Source organism: Scyliorhinus canicula, chromosome 2 (assembly GCF_902713615.1).
Source record: "Scyliorhinus canicula chromosome 2, sScyCan1.1, whole genome shotgun sequence".
Lineage (NCBI taxonomy): Eukaryota > Metazoa > Chordata > Chondrichthyes > Carcharhiniformes > Scyliorhinidae > Scyliorhinus > Scyliorhinus canicula.
In genome coordinates, this window is record NC_052147.1 from 45620301 (window position 1) to 45645404 (window position 25104).

Below are 25104 nucleotides of genomic sequence, written 5' to 3' on the forward strand. Positions count from 1 at the left end.
TAAAGGGTAGTGAAAAGGTGAAAAATGAAACCATCTTGAAGTTGATGGGTGTTTTTTCTTGGGGGGGAGATGCCATGTGAGAGTACCTTTAAGAAATGGGTGTTTACTACTGCAGTGATGTCAGAGGGTGGGTGGAGCTGGGCTGTCTGTCAGCTTTTTACTTTTTTGTAGGCTGTTTGCTGCAGGGTGTGTTTTAGTTTCTAATTCAGTGTTGAAGCTGAAGCCAGACAGGGCAGGTGTACTGTTGATCTCTTGATCATTTGGTGAATTCAGAATTATAAATGTTCTCAGTAGTGAATCTAAACCTAATGTCCTTCTGTTAAAAGGTGTTTCTTTTGTCTTCTGGATGTTGTTTGAGAAGTTATTAAGGATTACTTAGTGTTGTATTCTTTGGGGGATGTATTTGAATTGATGGTTGCTAAGATGTTCACTGTATGTTTTAAAAAGGTTAACTTGAGTTCATAGAATAAACATTGTTTTGTTTTAAAAAATACTTTTTCATTTCTGCTGTACCACACCTGTAGAGTGGGCCGTGTGCTCCCGATACCACAATCTATTAAAAGTTGTGGGTCAGGTGAACTCCATGATACACTTTGTCGTTCTCCAAACCCTGGCCCATAACACAGCGTTCAATGTTGAGGAACATGCCAACGTTCTTCAAAGATCAGTAAAATGTACTAATAATAGTCACCTTTTTCATGGATAGAATTTAGCGCCGGGTGTGTGGGAGAGCCCCATGGGCAGAAGTGGGAGTGGCCTCCAGCCCACTCCAATCACACACTAGCTGACCATTTAAGGAGCGGCGAGCGGAAAGCTCGCATGAAGAGAGGCCCAGAGCTGGCCAGGTGGTGGGAGTGGGATGGACTCAAGTGTGGAAGACACTGCCAATGGGACATTTAAAAGACAGCAGCATTATCTAACGAAGGGGGTGGGGGCTGGAGGAGGACAAGACAAGATCTGGAGGGGCCCTGAAAACTTCAGAACTGTCAAGAGATCTTTGCTGAGGGTGGGATTTATGTTTTGCCAGCTCTATTGCTGTCCAGGAGCTTAGCTTGGAGGGGAAGAGTCTGAAAAGATCTTGGTTCTCAGGTGCCACCCTGCAGCAATGCCATAGGACATACAATCATGGTCCACGGTTCACTGATGAGTTACTGAATACTCCCATTCAAGGTGTCAGCCGAGTGCTGGGACGGTCTCGTGCGTGATGGCAAGAGGAGAGCTCACCAGGAGAGCAAGGGTAGAGATGGCAGATGCAGTCAGCACACATGGGTCAGTGCACAGAATCTTGCTGCAGTGCTGCAAGAAGGTGAATGATCTACGATGAGGAAAGGAGCCACTTGACAATGCAAGTGCGTGTCTCTGCGGGACTATGCATTTGGTGGGGCTGGAAGGTCTGCCAAATGTGTACAAGTGGGTTACATGATCCGCCATAGCACCAACAGCAGTCCCAGCAGCCAGTGAGCCTGTCAGGAAGTGTTGTCTGGGAGGTACACCGAGAAGGGGCCATTGCTGCAATGTGTGGTGCAGGAAGACCTGGAGGTGAAGAAGACCTGCAAGAGGAACTGCTCGATTCAAACTTTGGACTCATTATCGTACATTTGTTTTAACAGGAGAAGAGGGCACACAATGCCCATGAACACTCAGGACAGGTGGTGGAGTGCCAATCTCACAATGCTGACCCCGATGGAGGAGACATATTGAACTGTACGGCCATCAGGGGACGAGACTGATTGGCAGAATAGAGGCAGGCGTTTTGGATGAGGCAGGCGAGAGCATAGTGGGCCCAATTATGGCAATCCATATGAGTTAACTTCCGTGGACACGGGGGTAGGGATGGCTGGTTATGGTGCGTGTGGTCTCAGTATCTCCAAATTCTCACCATTGGTGATATGTGCAAAGTCTGTGAGAAAGATTTTTTTAAATTTTGAGTACCCAATTTTCTTTTCCAATTAAGGGGCAATTTAGCGTGCCCAATCCACCTAACTTGCACATCTTTGGGTTATGGGGGTGAAACCCACACAGACACAGGGAGAATGTGCAATCTCCACACGGACAGTGACCCCGGGCCGGGATTGAACCTGGATCCTCAGAGCCCTGAGGCAACTGTGTTAACCACTGCACCACCATGCCGCCCATGTCTGTGAAAAGATGCTGCAACTTTTACTCAGTCCCCCTCCTCATTCATCATGTCCACTCACTGCTCTTTTTCATTCATCTGGTCACTCCTTGTCCCAACTTTCCCATGGTGCTGAGGGGCCGCCATTAGTTGTTCAGGAAGAGCAGAGGCTCTCAGAGGGTGCAATGTGCCATCCTCGCCCCTCACTTTACATCACCACAGACACTCGCATCTCAGTGGGGTTGTGCACGTGGCGCACCGGTGCTAGCCCCTCAACGGTCGTTGAATCGGGCCAGGTGTCGCGATTGTTTTGCTGTCGTAGAACTCCATGAACCCTGCTGCGACGTCAACATAATCTCAGGAACCGAGAATTCCGCCGATAATCTCTTGGCTCAAAGAAAGGATAGTGCCACTGATTAATCCATCAAAATGATAGCACCAACTTTGGGGAGCACTGCACAATCACCAGAGCAGCTGTCGGAATCTGTGATTTCCTCACACTCTGGCACTCAGAGGAGTGGGAAAGAGACCAAGAAAATGCTGAGCCCCAGGCAGATGACCAGCCTCTGGGGATATCCATCAGGCAGCAAATGTTAGATGTCCAACGGGATGTGCATGGAGACCTGGTGGAGCTTCCAGAGGGACTGCACATCCTGGCATGGACAGTCATGCTAGTTGGCAGACGTGTTGCTGCTGCCTCTGGCTAGCTGGCCTCTTCCCACCAGATCCTTCTCGGATGAGGAGTTTCCGCCAGAATGCACAATCCCCATTTGGCTCAATGAGGATTTATGAGCTGCAGCCAAATGTTCTCACAACACATTCTGACAGAGGCCCCCTCGAGCTATGGGCCTCCAACAATTAAGAAAAGATGTGGTAAATGGCAACACAGTTGATGAAAATAAAAAGCAGAAAAGCCTACCAAACATGCTGCAACCTTGTCAACAGCATGCCCCTGACTCCAGTCTCTGCCAGCTTGCTGTGGGCTCTTGTCCCACCCTTGATCAACAAAGAGCTCCCTGTCACAATTCACACTCATCCATTCAGCCCACACGCTGATCGGAAAACAGCACAGGCTGGGTAAAATTTTGCAAATAAAGTGCTTTAATCAGCCTTTAATTGTGGGTGGGTAGGCATTTGACATTTGAGCTCCCGTAAAATCTAAATCAAGCGTGACAAGATCGGGAACCACTCCCAGCGTCACCACGCTTGGGTTTACAATGTGTCTGGAGGGTCAACCTCTCACCTCCGCACCATTAAATCCATGATTGGATGATACATAGGCCAGAGCAAACTTGTTGGATTAATCAGTGGCACTATCCTTTCTTCGAGCCAAGAGGTTATCGGTGGAATTCTCGGTTCTTGAGATTATGTTGACGTCGCAGCAGGGTTCCTGGAGTTCTACAACAGCAAAACTGTCACCGCACCTGGACCGATTCAATGACCGTGCGCCACGTGGAACACAATTGATTGTAATGAGAAACAGTGCGGGATTCACCGGATTCTCGATTGACACTCAGGAGGCTGACAAGCTGCAGCCGTATATATACACACTGCACTCCCCACACACACCATCCCAGCCAACAAGATGGCAGCAAGGAGAGTGGCACCCTGTTTCAGGGATGACAAGCTCGAGACGCTGCTGAACACCATGGAGGAGAGGTGGGTGACCTTGTACCCCAGCCTGAGAAGCAGGCTGCCAGCCGCGTCCGTTCACTGTGCCTGGGCGCAGGTGGCAGATACAGAAGGCACCATGAGCAGCATCATCCGGACCGACCGGCAATGCCGTAAAAAGCAGCATGACCGCCTCAGGGGCGGCCAGGGTCAGTAGGCAGCACTCTGCCCCTGGACCAACCCCCATTCCACATGCCCGGAAACTTACCCCTTGCCCCACCCGGAGGGAGGCCGAACCACCATACCAGCCACAATGGCCGTGTGCCCTGGCCACTGAAGCTACCAGTTACCCACCCCCTTACCCACCCCCTAGGCCACATGCGGCCTGTCTAACTGTCGTTTCCTCTTCCCCCCCCCTCCACCAAGCGAAGGCCGCCCATAACCACTGGGAGTAGGAGAAGGCGGGAGGGGGAGGGACCACCAGATCTGCGGCCCCTCGCTGCAGCAGAGCAGTGGTCGGCAGGCCCGAGGAAAGGGCAATCACTGGGGTGGACGTCGGCGTCAGGCGAGGAAGTGAGGCCCCGCTGAATTGCGGTTTCCTGTGACATGTGTGCCACCCCCCCAACACCGCCTTCACCCCCACACTACCCTCATACCCACCCTCACACCCAGACCACCCTCATACCACCCCACACCCACGCTCCACCGTCTCCACCCCCCCAACCCCACTCTCCCCCCTCCCACAATCTAATCATGCATCCTGCCTTGTGTCTTGCTGGAGCTGTCGGTGATAGAGCGGGTCCTTCTGGTGTCCCCTGCCTCCACCCGCGGCCACAGCCACAGCCAGAGCCCCAGGTCAGTGAGATGACACCAACATGAACATGAGCCATAGACCCGAGACCCGAGACTCCCGCAGTCACTGGCTGGTGTGGATCATACCCAGAAGGTGGCGGCACAGTCACTGGGTGATGTGACACAGTCCCAGATGGAGGTGGTCCACTCCCTGTGCTCTATGCTCCATGGTCACGAGCATGCTGACCCTAGTCGAGATGGAGGCGGCCTCCAAAACTGGCAGAGCCAGGAGGCAGGAGAGCCTCAGCGGTTAGCTCCGTTCGCAATCCCATCCCATGGAGTAGCTCGGGGGCCATTGGGCACCCCGACGGAGGAGGCTGCAATGGGGCTCGTGATGATGACTCCAGCCAGCGATGTGCTGGAACACCACAGCACCTCGATTCCCCCCTCCTGTCCCTGGCGCATCTGGTAGGCAGCGCGCTGACCAATGGGACACCCGAGCAGCAGCTGGGCCCACCCAGGCACAGTCTCCTCAGAAGACGCCTGCCAAAGGGGACCAAGGTCACAGGGCAGAAATCACAGCAGGGCACCTCCACTCCTGATGCACCGTCTGGGGATCTACCTAGATGTAGCATTAGTGCCCGTAAGGCCAGAAAAGTAGACACTAGTTAATTTGACATGGGTGCAGGACACACTTTGGTGATAGGGGCTGGGGCACTTATCTGTATATTGTTTTCTCATTAAACTCCTGTTCACAATGTTACAGCCAACCTCGGTGCTCTGTGAGTGTGAGGGCTGGGATAGCTCCTGGGGGGGCACAGGGTGGGGGAGGCGGAATATGCGGACACTAGGGAGTGGGCTTGGCTCAGGGACCACAGTTCATCCAGTGTTGACTGCTCTGGTGCCCCACCCCCCACCCCCACCCCACCGATCCCACCTCACCCACTGCAGGGGATCAGTGGGACTGTGTGATGGAATGGCCAGCTCGCATGCAGTGATCACCCAAGTGGATGATGGAAAGTGATACTGCGGCCAAGAGTGAGACATTGTCAGATGGTGCGGAGCACCAGAGCTGATCCCAGAGCAGATTTTCATCATGCTCCATCCCGTTGACCATATCCGCTGTTGCTGCCAACACAGGGCCCACGCCCCGTAATGTGGCAGGCATGTATCACGGTGAGGGTTGCAGGCGGGGGTGTGGCTGGCCGGGTATGGGGGTGTGGGGGTGGGATGCAATGTCTGTGTCCCTGGTCAATTCCCCCCAGTCGGTGAACCTAGAGGCAATCAGAGCATCCCGTGCACATTGGGCCTCACGCATACGTTGTGCGACCTCCCTTGCCTGCCTGGGCCCCATGCCCTGCCCATCCTCGCCCTCCCCTGCATCCTTCTCATCGGATGAGGATTGGCATTCATCCTCCTTCTCCAGCACATCGCCTGTGGTGAATGTGTAACTGGTAATTCACACTGTACCTTACTGTTTTCCCTGTGGGCCCCATCTGTGAGCCACTGTGCGGCTCTGCCCACAGGTGGGAGATGAGGAGCATGTACAGGGCTCTGCCCTAGGCTCCGCCCCCTTTAGGGAGTATAACTTCTGCGGTCCTGCGAGACCGTCACAGGCAGGCTCAGTTGTAAGCCGATTAAAGCCACAGTTTACTCCAACTCGTGTCTCTCAGTGAATTGATGGTCGCATCATCGCCCATACGCTTTGCAATGTTGTGGAGCATGCAGCAGGCCATCACGAGTGGACCAGGCACCTGAACCGCATCTTCAGGAGGCCGAGGCACTGCTCGATCATGCCCCTGGTCGCTGCATGGGCGTCGATGTAGCGGGTCTACGCAACGGTTTGTGGCCTCATCAGCAACAACTGGAGTGGATAACCCCTGTCACCCAGGAGCCAACCACCCAGTTGGGTGGGCATCTCGAAGAGTCCAGGAAGCACCAAGTGTGCCACGGTGAGGGCGTTATGCACACTGCCCGGGTATTGAGCGCAAATGTGCATGATGCACATCTGATGGTCACAAACCAGCTGCACATTCAGCGAGTGGAATCCGTTTCGGTTTGTGTTGGGCGGCCTGTCATCTGCAGGTTCTCATAAGGCAACATGCATCCCATTGATCACCCCCAGGACCCGGGACATGTAAGCGACGGTGGCAAACCTCATTGCACGGGCATTCTGGTATGCTCAATCCATGTTGGATTTGGATGTATTGTGCTAATTGGGCATATAGAGTCTCCGTGATGATGTAGATGCACCTGTGCACCAAGCTCTGTGAGATCCCAGAAAGGTCCCCACTTGGCACCTGGAATGACCCCGTTGTGTAGAAGGTCAGGGCGACCGGCACTGCTGGCCGATCCGGAAAAAGTCCCAGTCTTTCCAACCTTTCCTTCTAACTCAAACCATCAAGTCCCGGTACATCCTAGTAAATCTTTTCTGCACTCTTTCTAGTTTAATAATATCCTTTCTATAACAGGGTGACAAGAACTGTACACAGTATTCCAAGTGTGACCTTACTAATCTCTTGTATAACTTCAACAAGACATCCCAACTCCTGTATTCAATGTTCTGACCAATGAAACCAAGCATGCCGAATGTCTTCTTCACCACCCTGTCCACCTGTGACTCCACTTTCAAGGAGCTATAAACCTGTACTCCTAGATCTCTTTGTTCTCACCCTCCCTAACACCCGACCATTAACTCAGTAGGTCCTGCCCCGATTTGATCTACCACAATGCATCACCTCACATTTATCTAAATTAAACTCCATCTGCCATTCATCGGCCCACTGGCCAATTGGTCGAGATTCCGTTGCAATCCTAGATAACCTTCTTCACTGTCCACTATGCCACCAATCTTGGTGTCATCTGCCAATTACTAACCAGGCCTCCTAAATTCTCATCCAAATCATTAATATAAATAACAAATAACAATGTACCCAGCATTGATCCTTGAGGCACACCATGGTCACAGGCTTTCAGTTTGAAAAACAATCTCTACAATCACCCTTTGTCTTCTGTCACAAGCCAATTTTGTATCCAATTGGCTACTTCACCTTGGATCCCATCAAATTTAACCTTATCCACCAACCTACCATGAGATACCTTGTCAAAGGCTTTGCTAAAGTCCATGTAGACAACGTCGACTGCACTGCCCTCATCTACCTTCTTGGTTACCCCTTCAAAAAACTCGATTAAATTTGTGAGACTTGATATTCCAATCAGAAAGCCATGCTGACTGTCCCTAATCAGTCCTCGCCTCTCTAAATGCCTGTAGATCCTGTCTCTCAGAATACCTTCCAACAACTTACCCACCACAGACGTTATGCTAACCGGTCTGTAGTTCCCAGGCTTTTCCCTGCGGCCCTTCTTAAACAAAGGCACATTTGCTACTTTCCAATCTTCAGGTACCTCACCTGTGGCTGTCGATGATTCAAATATCATTGCTAGGGGGCCGGCAATTTCCTCCCTAGCCTCCCACAGCGGCCTGGGATACATTTCATCAGGTCCTAGGGAATTATCTACCTTGATGCGCTTTAAGACTTCCAGCAACTCCTCTGTAATATGCACACTCCTCAAGACATCATTGTTTATTTCCCCAAGTTCCCTAACATCAATGCCTTTCTCAACAGTAAATACCGATGAGAAATATTTGTTTCGGATCTCATCTATCTCTTGTGGATCCGCACATAGATGACGTTGTAGATCCTTAAGAGGTCCTACTCTCTCCCTCTTTACTCTTTTGCCCATCACGTATTTGTAGAAGCTCTTTAGATTCTCCTTTGCCTTATCTGCCAAAGCAATCTCATGGCCCCATTTTTGCCCTCCTGATTTCTCTCTTAACTCTATTCTGACAACCTCTATACTCTTCAAGGGATCCACTTGATCCCAACTGCCTTTGCATGCCATATGCCTCCTTCTTCTTTTTGACCAGGGCCTCAATATCCTGAGTCACCCAGGGTTCCCTACTTCTACCAGCCTTGCCCTTCACTCTAAAAGGAATGTGCGTACCCTGAACCCTGGTTAACACACTTTTGAAAGCTTCCCACTTACCAGCCATCGTTTTGCCTGCCAAAAAACTTTCCCAATCAACTTTTGAAAGTCGCTGTCTAATACCATCAAAATTGCCCCAATTTAGAATTTTAACTTTTGGGCCAGACCTGTCATTCTCCATCGCAATCTTAAAACTAATTGAATGGTCACTGGTCCCAAAGTGATCCCTCACTAACATTACCGTCACCTGCCCTTCCTTATTCTCCAAGAGGTCGTCAAATTTTGCCCCCTCTCTGGCCGGGCCATCCACATACTGACTGAGAAATTCCTCCTGAATACACTCAACAAATATCTCTTCATCTAAGCCTCTAATTGTATAGCTGTCCCAGTCAGTGTTGAGAAAGTTAAAGTCCCCATCTATTACCTATTTTTCTTGCAGCTATCTAATCTCTTTACATATTTGCTCCTCAATTTCCCACTGACTATTTGAGGGCCTGTAGTACAATCCTATCAAAGTGATTTCTCCCTTCTTATTTTTCAGTTCTACCCACATAGACTCAGCGGGCAAACCCACGGATATATCCCCTCTCAGTACTGCTGTGACATTCTCCCTGATCAAAAATGCAACTCCCCCTCCTCTCTAACCTTCTGTTCTATCTTTCCTATCGCATCTGTACCCTGGAACATTGAGCTGCCAGTCTTGCCCCTCCCTTAGCCATGTTTCAGTAATAGCTATAATACCCCAGTCTCATGTATCCATCCATGTCCTAAGCTCATTTGCCTTGCCCGTCAGGCCTCTTGCATTAAAATAAATGCAGTTTAATCTAGTCTTCCCTTGCTCTCTGCCCTACTTTCTCAGACCATCTGTCCGGTCATGTTTTGTACAATCGCCCTGTGTTTTGTTTCTCTTCGCCTTACTGGACCCATTCACGGAGTTATCCACAGTCTGTACTCTGTACTGTGGCCCTTTTTGATTTTTGACTGGTTTCTCTGTCTTTCACTTTTCCCCTTACTGCCTTTTGCTTCTCTCCCCACTTTAATTCCCTCTGGCTTTCTGCATCGGTTCCCATCCCCCTGACACATCAGTTTAACCCCTCCCCAACAGCACCAGCAAACACTCCTCCTAGTTCATTGGTTCCAATCCTGCCCAGGTGAAGACCGTCCAGTTTGTACTGGTCTCACCTCCCCAGAACGGGTTCCAATGTCCCAGGAATTTTAATCCCTCCCTCTTGCACCACCTCTCAAGCCATGTATTCATCTTATCTATCCCGACATTCCTACTCTGACGAGGATGTAGCACTGGTAGCAATCCTGACATTACTACCTTCGAGGTTCTACTTTTTAGTTTAACTCCTAACTCTCTAAATTCAGCTTACAGGACCGCATCACGTGTTTTACCGATAGCGTTGGTGCCTATATGCACCACGACAGCTGGCTGCTCCCCCTCCCCCTCCAGAATGTCCTCAGCCACTCTGAAACATCCTTGACCCATAGAAATCAAACCATCATTCAAATTCTGAAATGAAAATTCAATTTTGACATTCTATACATGGAAATTGAAACTTCTCAAAGCACTTTTGACTACAGTTTATTTTTGAAATGCATTGCTTGTTATTTCAGATGAAATATTCTATCACAGAGCACCACTTTTAATGAATGCTTCATAGACAACGTTGATCCCCTATGTATAGGTAGCTTCACCAGTTGATACAGCGTGAATCATAGGACTTATTAAGAAGCAGAACTATGTAAGCCACTTGCTTTCTCTTTATGTTCTATACATGGGTCATTACTAAAGGTCAGTTTGATATTTACAGTACAGGAGGCCATTCAGCCCATCGTATAAGCACTGGCTCCCCAAAAGAGTTATCTAGCTAGTCCCATTCTCTAGCGCAATCTCCGTAGCCCTCTAAATTTATCACTTTCAAATATATCCAGCTCTCTTTTGAATCCTCCTATGGGATCCACCTTGACCACTCTCTCAGGCAGTGCATTTCAAACCCCAACAACTCTCTAAGTAAAGAAGTTTCTCTTCATCTCACTCTCTTGCTGACCATCTTGAAATTGTGTCGCCCTAGTCACTGACAGATCAGTGAGTGGAAACAGAATATCCTTCTTTGCCCTGTCAAAATTATTTAGAACTTTGACCACCTCAATAAGGTTGCCTCTTAATCTTCTCTGCTCCAAGGAGAACAAGCCCAATTTGTCCAATCGTTCCTTGTATCTAAAATTCCTCATTCCTGGTATCATTCAATAGTAAATCACCTCTACACTCTACCAGGTCTTTAACACCCTTCCTTAAATAAGGTGCCCAGAACTGAACATAATAATCCAAATGTGGTCTGACCAATGTTGTATCCAGAGTTACACCTAACTATGGCAGGTTTTAAACAAATAGATTATTATGTTACAACAGGGACAATGTATTAAATTTATTAAGTTTGTTTTACAAGTTAATTAATTTCTTGCAGGCCTCAGTAACTCCAAGAGAATTCCTCTTTTCCCTTCCATCTTCCCCATAAATATTTACCTACTGAAAACATCCTGGTTACAGACTAACAGCCTGTTTCAGGAATACCTAGCTGTGGAAACAGACAAAAGTCTGCCTTAGTGCACCCTAGGTGCAGGTAGAGAATTGAACTGGACTGAAAAAGTCCAACCTTTGTGCATTTTAAATGATTCATTTTAGCAGCCTTTAATAGAGCTCTTAAAATAGGTCAGAGAGCCAGCAGAGACATTGTATGAACTTAATAGTGTATTCTTATTACAAAAATTCCCAGTTTATTTCCCCATGCATACAGGTCCCCATAAGTGTTTTAGAGTCCTTGGAGAAGTGGCTCTACCAGCCTAATACAAAACAACTGAATTGAAGAGGGTTGACAAGAGCCTCTCGTCCATATGGGAACTATTTTGGCTATATTCTACAGAAGTTGGAATTGTAAAGTGTGTGACAATTGTCCCAGCTATTTGTGTTCTTTTTAATATTAAAGTATAACAATGACGAGAACACTTTAGAATGAATATTACAATAAATTACTTTATACAATTTTGACAAAAGCAAGTAAGTTTACCAATAGACCTCAATTTAAAAGTACATTCTCATATATTTAGTAATATTAGCTGTTGGGCATGTGGTTCCCCGACAGGATGGGGTTTCATGAAAATTGGTGCAATGAAAGGAAAAAAACACCCTTTTGCCTTTGCTTCTGCCAATTTTATTTTATTTTCTGTGAAAGTCAGAAAAGCATGACATACAAGTTTGGAATTAAACGTTTAAACATTTTACACTTTTTCATTGAAAATACATCTGTAACCTGTAAGGTCATTAATCAATAGCATTCCAGTAACATTGCCTGAAAACCTTCTGCAGAATTGAGGACCCTTCCACCCTCAGTTTTCCTTCCGAGGGCTCATACGTTTCAACGTTTCTAGAATTGACAATGTTGCTTCTCCGCTCAATTTGTTTTGGCAAGGTTATGGCCCACTCTTCCCCCAGTCTCCTCCACATTTCAGAACTACCCATGCTGCTCTCCTCCAAACCACTGTTATGCTCCTCTGTATTCCTGGACGGAGCCTTCCGCTCACGCTGGTGGTGAGCTTGGAGATGGGCAGGGCGTGTAACTGGGCAGGAAGGTGGCATACTCCGGAACCATTCTTGCCTCTGCCGGAATTAACTTTTGGGTGGGAAGGCCCATAGTTGACCTTCCTGCCCTGCTGCTAGTTGAGGCCATCAAGTCGACAGTTAATGATCACTTAACGGCCTCATCCATCCAGTGGCAGATGGACCTGTCACCATTCAGCATGCGGGGCAGATAAAACCGCACGGCCAGCTTTTCACCTCGGGTTGTGGGGAGGGGGGGGGGGGGGGGGGGGGGGCAGCGAGGTGCATCTCTTGATCAAAGGCACTCAGTGCCTGATCGAGGGACCAGACCAGGGGTGGGCAAACTACGGCCCACGGGCCGCATGCGGCCCGACAAAGGTTTTTATGCGGCCCGCCAATGAGTTGCCCGTAATCATAACCGGCATTTTTGAAAAGCCGCCGGGGAAAAGCCGCTGAAGTAAATGCGCTTATTCAATAAGCGCATTTACTTCAGCGGCTTTTCCCCGGCAGCTTTTCAAAAATGCCGGTTATGATTCCGGGCACCTCATTGGCGGGCCGCATAAAAACGCGCGCCGTGGGGTGGATGAGTGGGGCTGTCCCATTGGTCAGTTGAGTTGGGTGTGCGACGAATAGGAGTCCAGGTTACAAACAATAAGCCTTATTATTGTTTGTAACCTGGACTCCTATTGGTCGCACACCCAACTAAACCGACCAATGAGACAGCCCCACTCATCCACCCCACTACGCGCGTTTTTATCGTTGACTCGGCTAGGCTGTGCTTCTGTCAGTGTTAAGGATCAGCACAAGCAACTTGACACCTGATTTCAACAAACTGGTAAATGACTGCAGTCAGATGCATTATTCTCATTGACATTGTTCTGTTACTTACTGAGTTACTTTGTTTTTCAAATAAATGTGCTTTTTTTTCTTTAAAGACCTTTTATTTTGGCTATTTAAAATATTAATTATTTTACTTAATATACTATGCGGCCCTTGAAAATTGTGGATTTCTGAATGTGGCCCTTGCACGGAAAAGTTTGCCCACCCCTGGACTAGACATTGGGAGGGGTGGGGTGGTGGGAATGGCCCCCAACATCTCCATCTCCTCTATAGATGGAGATTAATTGTGGCACTTCTACTACCCCCATAATAGGACAATTACTCAGCACGAGAAAATAATCAAAGGACGAGTGTCTAGTACCAATTAACAAAGTGCATAAACAGATTGGCTACAGTGAACATCTTAACTGATGCCGCCTCGAGGATGAGCTAGCTTAGATTACAAATGTAGTCAAGTAAACTATCCAATGTTGAAAATGTGGTGAAAGCAGGGATATTAGCCTGCTGGAAACATTTTTATATATAACTCTGTCTTAAATATTATTGCAATACAATTGGTTTGAATCTATCACCTATACTAAATTACAAAACATTCCCCCAAGACTCATATTATTGATCAATATTTCAGTAAGCATCCTCAGACTGGTGATCATAATGCATTCTTCTATCATTAGACTGGTTAACTTCAATGGTCTCAGGGCGGCACAGTGGTGCAGTGGTTAGCACTATCACAGCACTGAGGACCCAAATCACTGTCCATGTGGAGTTTGCGCATTCTCCCCGTGTCTGTGCGGGTCTCACCCCCACAACCCAAAGATGTGCAGGGTCGGTGGATTGGCCGCGCTAAATTGCCCCTTAATTGGAAAAAAATATTGGCCACTTTAAATTTTTTTTAAACTTCAAGATTCTCACATTCAGCTTTACGTCTAAAAGTCTTAGAAAAACAACCATGTTGATCAAACAACGGCAAATGAATACCTGAAATAGCATCTAATTCTTGAAACTGTAATTCGTTTCAGATTTTTTAAGATTAACTATTTTTGTGATCTTGATTCTTCACATCAGTGCCTTGAAGCTACTAGACTTCATGTAGACAGTTGAATTGACATCCAATACCAGCTCAGTGCTGCTTCTGAATGACACCAAGTATCGTCCTGTAGAAAAACAAGACAGTTGTTAACCTGGCTACATAAACTCCCAAACATAATGTACTACTCTGTATCAACATTCTCAATTTCACAAAAATCAAAAGTTTGCCATCTGTAAAAAGACCACCATTAGAGGATGTGATCTTGAATGTGTAATACGATTGGTGGCCAGCCACCAATCATACTAATTATAAACTTTACCTAAACCTTGAAACGAAGCACACACATGTGAACAGCCATTATCCTGTCCAAATTTTAAAGTTAGAAAAGTATCAACATTCCCTCCTCGCTCTTTTCATTGTTTGTAATTCAAAGAATTGTTGTACCCCAGTAATCACTGCATCATAAATACATTTGAGCACATCCAAGTAGAGATCTGGCTTCCTACACACATGAAAAGCACAAGGAAGCCACCTTACATTGCTCAGTTTGGTGATGAACACGTGGACCATAAATCTCTGGCTTCATTTTGTAAACTTTCTCAAGGCATATCAGGGTAAGCCAGTGACACCATTTGGAAGTTTTGCTGCAAGTAAAATTGCTATGCAGTAGATGTTACTATCAAAGAATACTAACGTATGCAGGTTAGGCGGATTGGCCACACTAAATTGCCCCTTGATCTCCAAAAGGTTAGGTGGGTCTACTGGGTTACGGTAATAGGGGTGGGGTCATAGGCCTAGGTAGGGTGCTCTTTCCGAGGGTCGGTGCAGACTCAATGGGCTGAATGGCCTCCTTCTGCACTATAGGGATTCTATGATACTATGAAGAATATTGTGTTTTTTAGCAATTTATTCTGCATTGAAACTCTATCCATTGAATAGATGAGTTGTTTAGGGGTTAGACTCAGGTTTGAAGGATTGATTTATACCACAGTAGCATCTCCAAAACCAATCTAGTTGCTTACGATTTCTTAGATCCACAATGTGATTTTTGCATGATGTCACAATGCATGCACATTAAATAGTTCCGTTCATAGTATGCCCATTAAAATGTTTCTAACATTGCACCCATGACAGACAATCAATCAAGGAATCATAAATCCAAGTTATTGTCACCAGATATTATTAATGCTTTTTCTCCAATACCCTACATTGGTTTTACTGCGGGAATCTCCACTGCAGGAAACTGCATTTACAAATGTGCTGCCTGGAATCTGCAACCTATGTTTGAAACCAACAGTTGTATTGCAAAGTCGAACTGGGAGATCAATTCGATCCACCTTTTTAGCTCAGCATCTTTAGCATTATCGTGAAGTAGAAATCTGTAGCAATGCTAAAGGTGATACGACTAAGCAGCTACATGCATCACCATTAAATATTCTTTTCACTCAAGCCGTAAGTGTTCTGTCCCTATACGCGAAATGAAACTTTCTCCTAACGGTATTTATGATGTTGAAAGCTGCAATTCTATTCATAAAATTATTTTAACTTCTAGCTGTGCCAAGCTACTATGTTAGACCATTGAGGTAATTGCGTACAGTCAGTCCTGTTTTCAGTCATTGGGTGGTCTCAAACCACTAACTTTTCAGTTAACAGCTGAACGTGCTGACCAATTGCAACATGGAGACGAAGGGCGGGATTCTCCGGCCACGCCCACCCGACAACCGGAAATTCCTGACCGAGGTCAATGGACCTTTACATGATCCGCATCCCGCCCATGGCGATCTTGTGGTGGGCAGGGCGGAAGAATCCAGTCTTAAGCCTGCTACACATGGTATTCCCAGGCAGTCTCCAATCTAAGTGCTAACCAGGCCTGAGACTGCTAAGCTTCTGAGATCAGCCGAGATCAGGCAGTGTCAGACTAGTATAGATCCATGGCTTTATCATTTCTGCTGACATGCTGTGAAACTCACTTACATTTGACAAAACCAGTGCTCAGCAGTATACAAACCATTGGTCATCACCACAACACATTCAAAACTGGGATCAGTTCATTGTCTCCTAAATTTTCAAGCTCCTTACTCTTTTTTTTTTAAAGTACTAATTCCAAGTGAATCAGATTCCCTGTGCTAGCACTAACCAGTAGGACTAATTTCATGAGCTATTGGTCTTTATCACAGTTGCCATCAGCTGCACCAAAGTGGAAAACTATATAAATGTACCAAGCCATGTTGTCCGTTGGGTAAAAATGAAGCTCTGGCACTGTTGTTGAGAGTGGCAGATTGCTGCAGCCTCCTCTTTATTATACACAGACAGCAAACAACCCTGGTGGTTGTAAGATGGCCAGCATTTGTAGTCGGAATGGTCTCGAATGCGAAACCCCTCAAATATTTTATAATCTGAAAGATAGCAATTTAAATCATGTTATGCCCTGCACAATTTTCACTTCATGCATCAGTACAATTGAGTTCTGAAGTTACATCCTAATCTGAAATCAATACTTTCAGAATTCAAAATCTGAATTTGCTTTGTACTATAATTCATTCAGTTATTCCAAATGTAGAAGTCACAGAATTGTGCTCACTTAATTTCAAGCATGGTAGGAAATAGCCGAGACATATCAGTATTTCCAAATATCTACCTGGTCAGGTAGATTTATTAAATGTATTGCAATTAAATGTACTGGATATGAAATTGCATATATTGCAATAATAGTTGGCGAAGCGGGTGGGGCACAATAGAAGGACAGGATTAGGAGACTGTCAAAGGTGTCATGGACATAAGAATAAAGGTGGATGTAAATGGACTGAAGAGCTCTAATAGTGGCAAAAGGTAAGATCATAGAATATGCTAATAGGAGAACAAAGGTAAGTCTCCGTGGGTGAAAGACTGAACAACAAGGGACATGTGGCCATGTTGGGGAGGGATGGGGTTGGATTGGGGTAGGCCAAGGGAACCAAAATAAACAAAGGAAAAAGGGGGTTTCAAGATGGAGGGAATGTTCAGAGCTTGTTGGTGCAGAGCTTGTCCCAACACAATCCCAACCCTCACCCTTGTTGTTCAGTTTTGCTTCCACTGAGCACTGACCTTTGTTTGCTGCACTTTTTACTGCTTATTGATGTTACAAATGTGTATTTAGCTTATTTATAATGAATACTTCAAGTTCACATCTGCTCCGGTACAAGGCCTATCCAGTGTGATATACTTACAGAAGGCCAGAATTATACTGCTGATTCGTACAGCTATGGTCATACTGAGATCAGGAATTAATAAATTGAGAGGTGGGGTAAGAATATTAAATCCAAAGCAATACCTTCCAGCCAGGACTGAGAATGATTAATGTGATGGAATCCAGACTTGTAAAGATACAAAACGTCTTCAAATGTGTCTAATGTTTTATTAATCCCATATCGTAGGTCTCCTGGGGGCAATATAAATCACAGTCAATTATTGATGTTACTACGACATTCCTGGAATAAATACAAGTAAAGGTAATAATTACCTGTTGCATTCATAATTTCACATAAGAGGGGTGTTAAGGCAGGGGGTGCACTGTAGGGCAGCAAGTATGTGAAAAAGAATCTTTTAAAAAATAAACAGAAAACATTAATGGAGAAAACAAAATCAAACCAACACAACATGGAAAGATTATTAATATATGCAATTTTATGCAAGTGAATTTAACCAGCGGCCCGTATTTTTCAGAGATAATAACAACAAGTTACATCTTGCTAAATGGCACACTAACAGTATAATTATTGATAAACAACCTCACTGGCCCTGAAAAGCTAATTTTATGTTTGTGGGATGTCACATTTCCCATACTGATTTAAAACTGTATTTCTTTTAAACATAATTTTTAAGTAATTTTTTCTCAATCAATCATGACAATTTATTTTGCTACCTGCACATTTTAAAGTGAAGGGATTCAACATTTTTAACTAGCTGGTTTGCTGTCTGCAGCAATACTTCAATGTCATTTGCTTGCTAACATCACTGCTGCTGCACACCTGGATATCCCCCATACTTGGCACCAGATTTAAACTGCTATTGGGAAAAGAGGAAACCACGGTCCAAGATTGTTAGATGTTCATGGGTAGTTTTCTTCATGATCTATGGTGAATGCCATTGCTTCACTGCTGACGGCAAAATCCTACTGTTGTGTGCATGGATATAACCTCTTTAAGTGCGGTATTAAAATTACAAATGAACTTCGAAAGTTAAAGTATTCTGGCAATATGTTAACTTTCAATGTGGCCTGGACAATGTCCTGCTTGAATACCTGAATGCGTTGTAAAGGTTTCTCTTCTCGTTTATTTTATGACACTTCCCTTCTGCTGTGCATGGAAGATTGAAATTCCTGGTGGGAAACTCAAGGACACAGTCACTGTCTGCCTTACAGGAAAGTTCTTCCGTGCTGACATCGTCCAGATCCGTCACTTTAAGTTCTCCGTCCACGATGACAAATTGACGCGGTTGGAAATCCAACAGAAGCACCGACCCAAGAGGCGAGTGAGCTAAATAATGAAGCAGCTTGACTAGACTCAGGCAAATCTGAAACAGATACAATGCAGAATAGAGTACAGCGCATTATCCTCCTGGAAGTGAAACTGTCTACCCATGAAAATGCAGAAATCTAAAACATCTGCAAAGCATCCATGGGTAAAGGACATTCATTGCTCAAGTGCTCGAGAGGCTCAAGTGCTGTCTAAGATCTCTTTGGGTGAACGAGTGTACTTTTTAGTTTGGTTTCGTTTTGGTTTGTCCTGCTTTATTATTAAGTAGTTGGAAAATCCCTTCTGTAGGGCTGACTGAGTGGAATACTGAACTGAGGTGTGGGACAGTTGGAGATAACCAGTGGATGCTCCCGTGTGGAGAATGGGCAGTTGTGGCAGGAGACAAAGGGAATCGTAGCCCAGCTGAAAGTCGTATTCTTCAGGGGGAATGATAAATTCAGTGAGAAATTAGCAACGCGCGACATTGAGCATAGACTTAAGTGAGCGTTTCGACCACGTTTAAATCTTTTATTATGACACTTGAACGGCATTTTGTTCTTATCAGTTTTGTTAGTGTGCTTGCCCGACGAATAAATCCACCTTAATTTGCTGAGTCCAGTTTCAACTGGACGTTATGAAACTGACATAGGTCAATTGCTTTTGTTATCACATCTCACTTTAGGTTAATTTAGCCATGTTGAATTCCCCTGCAAGTCTCTTTGTTATGGTTGAAGAGAATTTTCTCTCCAAAGACATCTATTCCAGAACCTCTGGCACACAGAAGAACCCCAATCTTCCCCGGTTTACCGCCCAAAATGTATCGATTATTAGGTTTCGATTTCTTACCCGAAATCTCTCTTCCCAGGGGGTTTGCAAAAGCTGTATCATTTCCACAGGAGTTCCCAGTTCCATCATTGCGGTTATCACTGGTGCATCTTCCAAACGGCCATGGTAGCATTGACCATATAACTAATGATGGGCAGAAAGACTAAATTAGGGAGGGATCACATGCTGATGACCCAGTAAAGGACTCAAAATCTGAGCAATCTTTTCATATCAACATCAGTGGTTAACTTCTGCGGTCCCGTGGGTTGTTTTCAACGACCACGGAACAAACACGATCTGCATCTGTGTAGCGCCTTTTAAACGTCGCAAACTCAAACGCCAAGGCCTTCACGGGAAGGAAAGCAGACGAAATAAAAGGTGAGCCAAAGGATGAGACGTTGAACAGGTCACTATCAACTTGTTCACAGAGATAGGCATGAAGGAGCATTTTAAATGAAAGAGGTGGAGGAGAGCAGGGACGGCACAGAGCCTTAACACGCAAGTTTGGAGCTATGCAAGATATGCGCTGGAGAGTCTGCCAGTTGCGCTTGTTGGTTCTGTCAGATTCTCCCGTCCACAGGCATTGGCCTTCACATCAATACAACATTGATCAAATAATCATCCAGCAACGGAAGACACTGCTCCGCTGCTGGGGAAATACCCATTAGTTTAAACCGAGTCAAAAGTACCTCCTGTGGTCTCCAGCCTCACTGTGTGGAGGATTTATCTATTACACAACCCCATCCAAACACATTTAGATCTATCGGTTTTATTCTCGGCGCCAATTAATGGTTTGGTCCTGTTTCTTGGTTTCATTGACTGACATTATGCGAATGAGTTGGCGTGGACATTTGGGCGGAATTTCGCCTCAGCGAACGGGCGCAGTGTCAGGCCCATTTGCCAGTGTCAAGGGGAGCTTTGAACCCCATTTAGAAATCACTGAAACCATTTGCGAGGTTAGATTCCTTTAAAAGCAACCCGGCTCACACCAAATGATCACACATAATACAAGCGAAGGACTATTAATTATGTCCAAACCAATCGCTGTCCAAATATGAGGGACATAGAACATAGAACAGTACAGCACAGAACAGGCCCTTCGGCCCTCGATGTTGTGCCGAGCCATACTCAAACCCACATATCCACCCTATACCCGTAACCCAACAACCCCCCCCCCCCCCCCCCCCCCCTTAACCTTACTTTTTAGGACACTACCGGCAATTTAGCATGGCCAATCCACCTAACCTGCACATCTTTGGACTGTGGGAGGAAACCGGAGCACCCGGAGGAAACCCACGCACACACGGGGAGGACGTGCAGACTCCGCACAGACAGTGACCCAGCCGGGAATCAAACCTGGGACCCTGGAGCTGTGAAGCATTTATGCTAACCACTATGCTCCCGTGCTGCCCAAAGGAATCATGTGTTTGTAGCTAATCCCAGTGTTGTCCTCGAAGTCAGGGAGCTCATCAGGAAGAATCCCTTACTCTCAGGCAAAAACTCCGAGTTCATATCCCCATTGCATTCATGTTGAACGTTCATGATGCAGTTCAAGCGGGTTGATCTGCCCCCTGCTAATCGTTCCAATACTTCCCCCACTACGGGAGTGTCTGTGATGATGCCAAATAAACGAGCCCAAGTCTGGCTATTCAAAAAGCTATAATATGACCACTGGGACCAAGTTCGCTTGACAGGACTTGGCAAGCCTTCCAAGCAAAAACAGACTCATGGGTCACTACCACCAGCAAGCTCCCCTTCCGAGACACAGGACATGTTACTAAAGAACTAGGATAAAAGCAAATTACAGCGGGTGCTGGGATCTGAAACAAAAGCAGAAAATGCTGGACAATCTCAACAGGTCTGACAGCATCTGTGGAGAGAGAAAGGGAGCCAACGTTTCGAGTCAAAGTTTTGACCAAAAGACAACCAGACTCGAAATGTTAGCTCCGTTCTCTCTCCACAGAAGCTGTTAGACCTGCTGAGATTGTCCAGCATTTTCTGTTTTTGTGTTAATAAGGAATTATATTGCTGCTTCTTCACTACTGTGGCTGGGTCAAAGTCCCGGAACTCCCTGCCTAACAGCACTGGGGGGCTGCTCTGGTTCAAGAAGGCAGCTCACCACCACCTTTCTCAAGGGCATTTAAGGATGGGCAACAAATGATGGTCTAGCCAGTGATGTCCATGCACGGATAACAAACAAATGTTATCTTTATTATACCAGATCCCTGAAGTTCTCCCCCTGTACATTGCGTATTACAACTTAAGTATTTGAAAATAGAGCCATTAACTTTACAGTGAGTGAATATGTTAAAATCTGATTCTGCGGGTTATTCTGGGATGGAATTCTGTGATTGAGTCATCTCTCCACCACCCCAGAAACTCATAAATCATTCCTGGAAGTTTTTAGTATGGACTGAAGAAATGCTGAGGCGAGGCAGTGTGTTGCCTGATCTTTTGGGGCAATGATAGATCAGGTTATGCTCCTCACAATTCAGTCTTAAATGAATAAAGCTGTCACACCCCCTCCCTCCCAAAATGGGGACACAGACATAAATTACCTGTCAACGCCCAGAATCTTCTCCCCTGTGATATCCGCCGATTGCCTCGCTGTTTTATTAAATTTAAACATAACGACTGCACGATTCACCATGACTGTGGATTCTATTTACAAGCGCAGTTAACTTTTCACAGAAATGCTCCCACGGGCGTGTTAACAAATGAAAACGGTCAGGTAACGAAGAGTTTTGTCAAGGATGTGCCATTTATTTGGAATGAAAATGAATCTGGCAGCATTCGGAGAGTTACCTGGATGACATTCGGATGCTGAAGCTTTTGCAGCAGGCTAATTTCCTTGATGATTTTGAACGCCGCCAGTCTGTGGCAATCCCTCGTTTGGCCATAGCGCCGGACGCAGCACATTACTTCGTCGCCCTGGCTGTTCACGGTTTTCAGGGCGATGGGAGTGCCGTCCTGCAGAGTGCCCCTGAGAACAGTTTTAGTGTAGCCAGAGCCCAGGAATTCAATCCCTGTGATATTCCTGAACTCGCTGCACCCGAGTGGATGCCCGACAGCCCTCCCCGCTCTCCCCCACCAGTCACTGGAGACAGGGCCAGCACCCCAAGGTCTTCCCGGCCAGGAGCCCGGAACGCGGTCGGGACCGGAAAACAGCTCAGCCCGCGGCCGGCGCACAGCCTCCTCCTGATAGCGAATCGTTTCCAGCTCCCTGTCTTCCAGTTCGTCCAGCAGCTCACGTGGCCCAGAGCGGGAAAGCTGCCGGCCGGGATCACCACCTCTCCCATCGACCTCTCTTCGCCACTGGGAGCGGGCGGCTAGTTTCAGAATCACAAGTGCTGAGGTGACAACGAGAGCTGCAGAAAGGGAGGCGATGGAAAGCTTTCCGGTCATGGCTAAGTCCCTGCAGCGGGGCGCTGCTGAAATGTCTCTGATCTGTCACGGCAAGAAACAAACTGCTGGCGGCCCATTGCGAGCTGGAGGATATTTCCAATAACACGCCACAGGCGTGTCTCCAAACCGCCCCTCCCACCCCAGCACATACAGCCAATTAACAATCCTTCACGCAGAATTTTGGGAACTCTTCGCCAAAGAGGGAAGCACAGTCACTGAGTATGTTTAAAGCAGAGATTGATAGGTTTCTGATTAGCAATAATATAAAAGATTAGGGGGTGTAAAAGGCATTGAAGTGTCCAATTGGCCACAATGGCATTAAATGGCGGGACAGGCTGAATGGCCTACTTCTGTTCCTGGATTCTCTGATCCCCTAGCCATGTGTTTCTCAGTGGTGGGAGGTGGACCGCCGTTTGCTGGGGCGGGATTCTATGTTCCCGCCGCTTGCTAATGGGATTTCCCATTGAAGCCACCCCACATTACCAGGAAACCACTGCCGGTGGAGCCAGAGAACCCCACCACCAGCGACCAGCCGGTGAATTCCTGCCCCTATGTTCCTAAATGTTTAACTGTAATTGACATATTTCATTTCCAGCTATATCATGGTTACATTATTTGTGTGAAAGGCTCGCTGTGGATGTTTAACATGCTGCCAGGTTGGTTGTTTAAAAAGTGTGCGCCCTGGAATGTGTTAGTCTTGCCCATGGCTCACCAAAAATCACCGTTATAAACTCCCCCTCCCTCACCACTTCCATCTTCAAACTGGTCTTCCTAACCAACTTTCAGTCAACATATCAAAACCTCTCTTCCACGTGGCTCTTTGTTCATTCTTTTTATCTATTTGTATTGGGTTTAAAGACATGAAGGGCCTGGATAAATTAAATAAGGTGAAACTATTCCCAATGGCTAAAAACATAGGAATGTGAGAACAACGCAAGGACGAGGAGTTTTGTTTTCATTGGGCAGCACGGTAGCATTGTGGTTCGCACAATTGCTTCACAGCTCCAGGATCCCAGGTTCGATTCTGTTTGGTTACTGTCTGTGCGGAGTCTGCACGTTCTTCCTGTGTGTGCGTGGGTTTCCTCCGGGTGCTCTGGTTTCCTCCCACAGTCCAAAGACGTGCAGGTTAGGTGGATTGGCCATGCTAAATTGCCCTTAGTGTCCAAAATTGCCCTTAGTGTTGGGTTGGGTTACTGGGTTATGGAGATAAGGTGGAGGTGTGGGCTTGGGTAGGGTGCTCTTTCCAAGAGCCGGTGCAGACTCGATGGGCCAAATGACCTCCTTCTGCACTGTAAATTCTATGAAATTTGTCCATGGTATATGGGAAATGCTGGTAAGGCCAGCATGTATTGTCCATCCCCAAGGAAGAACAGTGGCTGTGTTATTGGGCTGTATTAATTCAGAGACCTGGACTAATGATGGAATGACAGCTTGGGAATATAAATTCAATTTAGTGCAATGAATCTGGAACAACAGCCTCATATCAGTAATGGCAGCTACAAAATGATCAGCTTGTCTTAAAACTCCATTCGATCATTAATCTTTCTGAGGAAGGACAGCTATTTTCCTTATACAGTCATGTCTATGTGGTAACTCTGGGCCCCACAGTAATGTGGTTGACTCTTAGCTCTCACAGGTGGCACAGTGCACAGTGGTTAACTCTTAATTAATACATGTGAGTGATTATAAACTACAAGAGTTCAAAATGGCACAAATATGGCATTTTGACCATTTACACAAACATCTGCTACCCAGGCTTACTTACACCTCCTCACGGCTCACAATGCTTCCAGGTTTTGTGTCATCTGCAAGCTTTAAATTTGTATCCAGTACTCAAAGAGCGACACGTTGGTGCAGTGGTTAGCACTGCTGCCTCATGGTGCTGAGGACCCGGGTTCCATCCTGGCCCCAGGTCACTGTCTGTGTGGAGTTTGCACTTTCTCCCCGTGTCTGCGTGGGTCTCACCCCCACAGCACAAAAGATATGCAGGGTAGAAGGACTGGCCACACTAAATTGCCCCTTAATTGGAAATTTTAAAAAAAATTATATATATATATGAATTTGTATCCAGTACTCAAAGGTCTATGTCATTTATATATATCAGGAAAAGCAAGGGTCCCAACACAGACTCTGGGGAACTTGACTACAAACTTTCCTCCAGCATGAAAAGCACTCGTCAACCACTACCTTTTGTTTCTATTGGTTCAACCGATTCCCCAACTATATTGCTACTGTCCTTTTTATTCCATGAGCTATAACTGTGCTTATAAATCTTTTGTGCAGCACTGAACAAATGCCTTTTGGAAGTCCATCAATAGCATCTCCCTCGTCAACCTACTCTGTTTCTTCTTCAAAAAATCTACAGATTATAGTTAAACATGACTTTCCTCTAACTAATCCATGC

At 46.2% G+C, this 25104-nt stretch overlaps 1 protein-coding gene across 2 annotated transcripts; it reads right to left on the reverse strand.

Moving 5' to 3' along the window:
- Positions 1 to 13071: 13071 nt before the first annotated feature.
- Positions 13072 to 22820, reverse strand: LOC119953190 (extracellular tyrosine-protein kinase PKDCC-like). Of its 2 annotated transcripts, none has more exons than XM_038777193.1 (7): positions 22101 to 22820; positions 19317 to 19439; positions 18257 to 18528; positions 17477 to 17526; positions 17288 to 17395; positions 16197 to 16373; positions 13072 to 14101 (listed from the first exon to the last, which is right to left on the reverse strand). In XM_038777193.1, the coding sequence occupies exons 1-7, from the start codon at positions 22698 to 22700 to the stop codon at positions 14004 to 14006; spliced, it is 1428 nt and encodes a 475-aa protein (XP_038633121.1). In that variant the 5' UTR covers positions 22701 to 22820; the 3' UTR covers positions 13072 to 14003. The 2 variants fall into 2 exon arrangements, with proteins under 2 accessions (XP_038633121.1, XP_038633111.1); XM_038777183.1 differs by having other exon boundaries at positions 17477 to 17556; positions 22101 to 22819.
- Positions 22821 to 25104: the final 2284 nt, after the last annotated feature.